At 40.1% G+C, this 1,797-nt stretch overlaps 1 protein-coding gene across 1 annotated transcript in view; it reads left to right on the forward strand.

Moving 5' to 3' along the window:
* LOC107585075 (nuclear factor erythroid 2-related factor 1-like) overlaps positions 1-1,787 on the forward strand; it is a 3,555-nt gene extending 1,768 nt beyond the window's left edge. The window contains exons 2-3 of the mRNA XM_016271930.1: positions 438-1,141; positions 1,761-1,787. Of these exons, the coding sequence (XP_016127416.1) occupies positions 620-1,141; positions 1,761-1,787 (549 nt within the window). The 5' untranslated portion in view covers positions 438-619. The remainder of the gene's footprint in view (positions 1-437; positions 1,142-1,760) is intronic.
* Positions 1,788-1,797: the final 10 nt, after the last annotated feature.

Here is a 1,797-nt window from a genome sequence, read left to right on the forward strand (position 1 = left end):
CATTTCCCCCCCCCCCCCCCCCCCCAACATATTCATGGTAACATTTGCAGCACGCCTTTAGCCTATTTAGCGCGCTCACGTCACGTTTATGTGTGCCATGGTCACAAAAACTCATCATTTGCATGCATTGTGGTTTAAAAACAAGTGATTTAAGCCACTGAAACGCAAACAACAGCACTACATGTGCGAGCTTGCATGTTTCTGAGCGTGATTTCTGCAATTGGGTCGGATTGAGGTCGGGTCATATTCACACCTTAAACCAGGGGTGTCAAACTCCGTTCCTGGAGGGCCAGAATCCTGCAGAGTTTAGGTTCAACCCTAATTAAACAGGAATTGAGTTTGACACCCCTGCCTTAAACGAACCGTACCAGAGTTCGTTTGGAAGCGTGAAATGTGTGAAACTTACATTCTTATATCATTCTTCTCTTCTGTTTCAGGATTTTGTGTGAAATTTCTCTCTTTTTTTCTATGAACTAAAAACAAAACAAACAAAAAAACTAAAGTTTTCTTCATGGAGAAAATTTTGAAATTCTAAAGCTGGATACACCGACACAAACACGCTCATATTCAATTTGAGACTGACTTGGCTCATTCTTTGCTCTCGGCACTGGTTTTGGCCATGCCGGACCTGAAGAAGTACCTCACAGAGGGCCTGATCCAAGTAGCTATTCTTCTCAGTCTGGCTGGGATGCGTGTGGACGTGGATCCCTACCTGCCCCCTTTTAGCGAAATCATTCTGGGCCCAAATTCAGCTCTAACTCGGACTCAATTCCACAGTCTTCGAAACATCCTGGATGGATATAACCTGCACCCAAAAAGTGCAGATCTGGATGGGTTCTTCACAGCTCGCAGGCTTCTAAATTGGGTTCGCTCCCTAGACCGCCTGCAGGTGCCAGCGGCGGAGTTGGAAGCCTGGTTGGTCCACAGGGAGCCTGACAATGGAGTCTCCATTCCAGCTCAAGTGGGTCTCCTTGTGGAAGGTGGAGGACTTGAAGATGTGGAGGAACCCTCAGAGCTTAGCATGAGGTTGGGAAGTGGAGGAGAACTGGGTTATGACATAGCTGAGGATCAAACCCTTGGAGCTTTGGGGCACATGCCAAGAAGCCTCGACCATCCAGACAATGATGAACCCATTAAAGAGGTAAGTGTGAAGCCAGTGAAAACTTTAAAAAGGTTTGCCTATTTCTGTCAATTACCTGTTTTGTGGTTTGTTACATAGTAGTTCAAGTAAATATTTGAGGAAGGGAATTTGGCGCTATAGCAACACCCTCCATGCAAGGATATTTGACTGTCATTGTAGTTTTTCTTTTTAATTCTTCTAAAAAGCTATAACAAGAATAAAATAAAATAAAATAAAATAGTTTGGAGAATATATATTTAATATACACTGCATCGCCATTGTTTGGGGTAGGTAAGACTTATTTTAAAGAAATTAATCGTTTTATTGAGCAAGGCACATTAAATTGACCAAAGTGACAGTAAAGTAAATTTATTTTCAAATAAATGCTGTTTTTTTTAACTTTCTATTCATCAAAAAATCTTGAAAAATATGTATCATGACTAATTCAGCTTTGCCATCATAGGAATGAATTACATTTGAAAATATAATCAAATATACAACTTTTTTTAAATTGTAAAAATACTTCACAATTACTGTTTTTATAGTATTTTTGAATGGTAGTGTAAAAATATTTGCACTTTTTTTTGTGCACCACAATTCTTACCTCTAATTAGCGTTGCAATGTATTTGTTTTCCACAGAGTGCAGAAATGTGCTTGAACAGGTAAAATGAGAAGA

Source organism: Sinocyclocheilus grahami, unplaced genomic scaffold, assembly GCF_001515645.1.
Source record: "Sinocyclocheilus grahami isolate Dianchi unplaced genomic scaffold, SAMN03320097.WGS_v1.1 scaffold66.1, whole genome shotgun sequence".
Taxonomy (NCBI): Eukaryota; Metazoa; Chordata; class Actinopteri; order Cypriniformes; family Cyprinidae; genus Sinocyclocheilus; species Sinocyclocheilus grahami.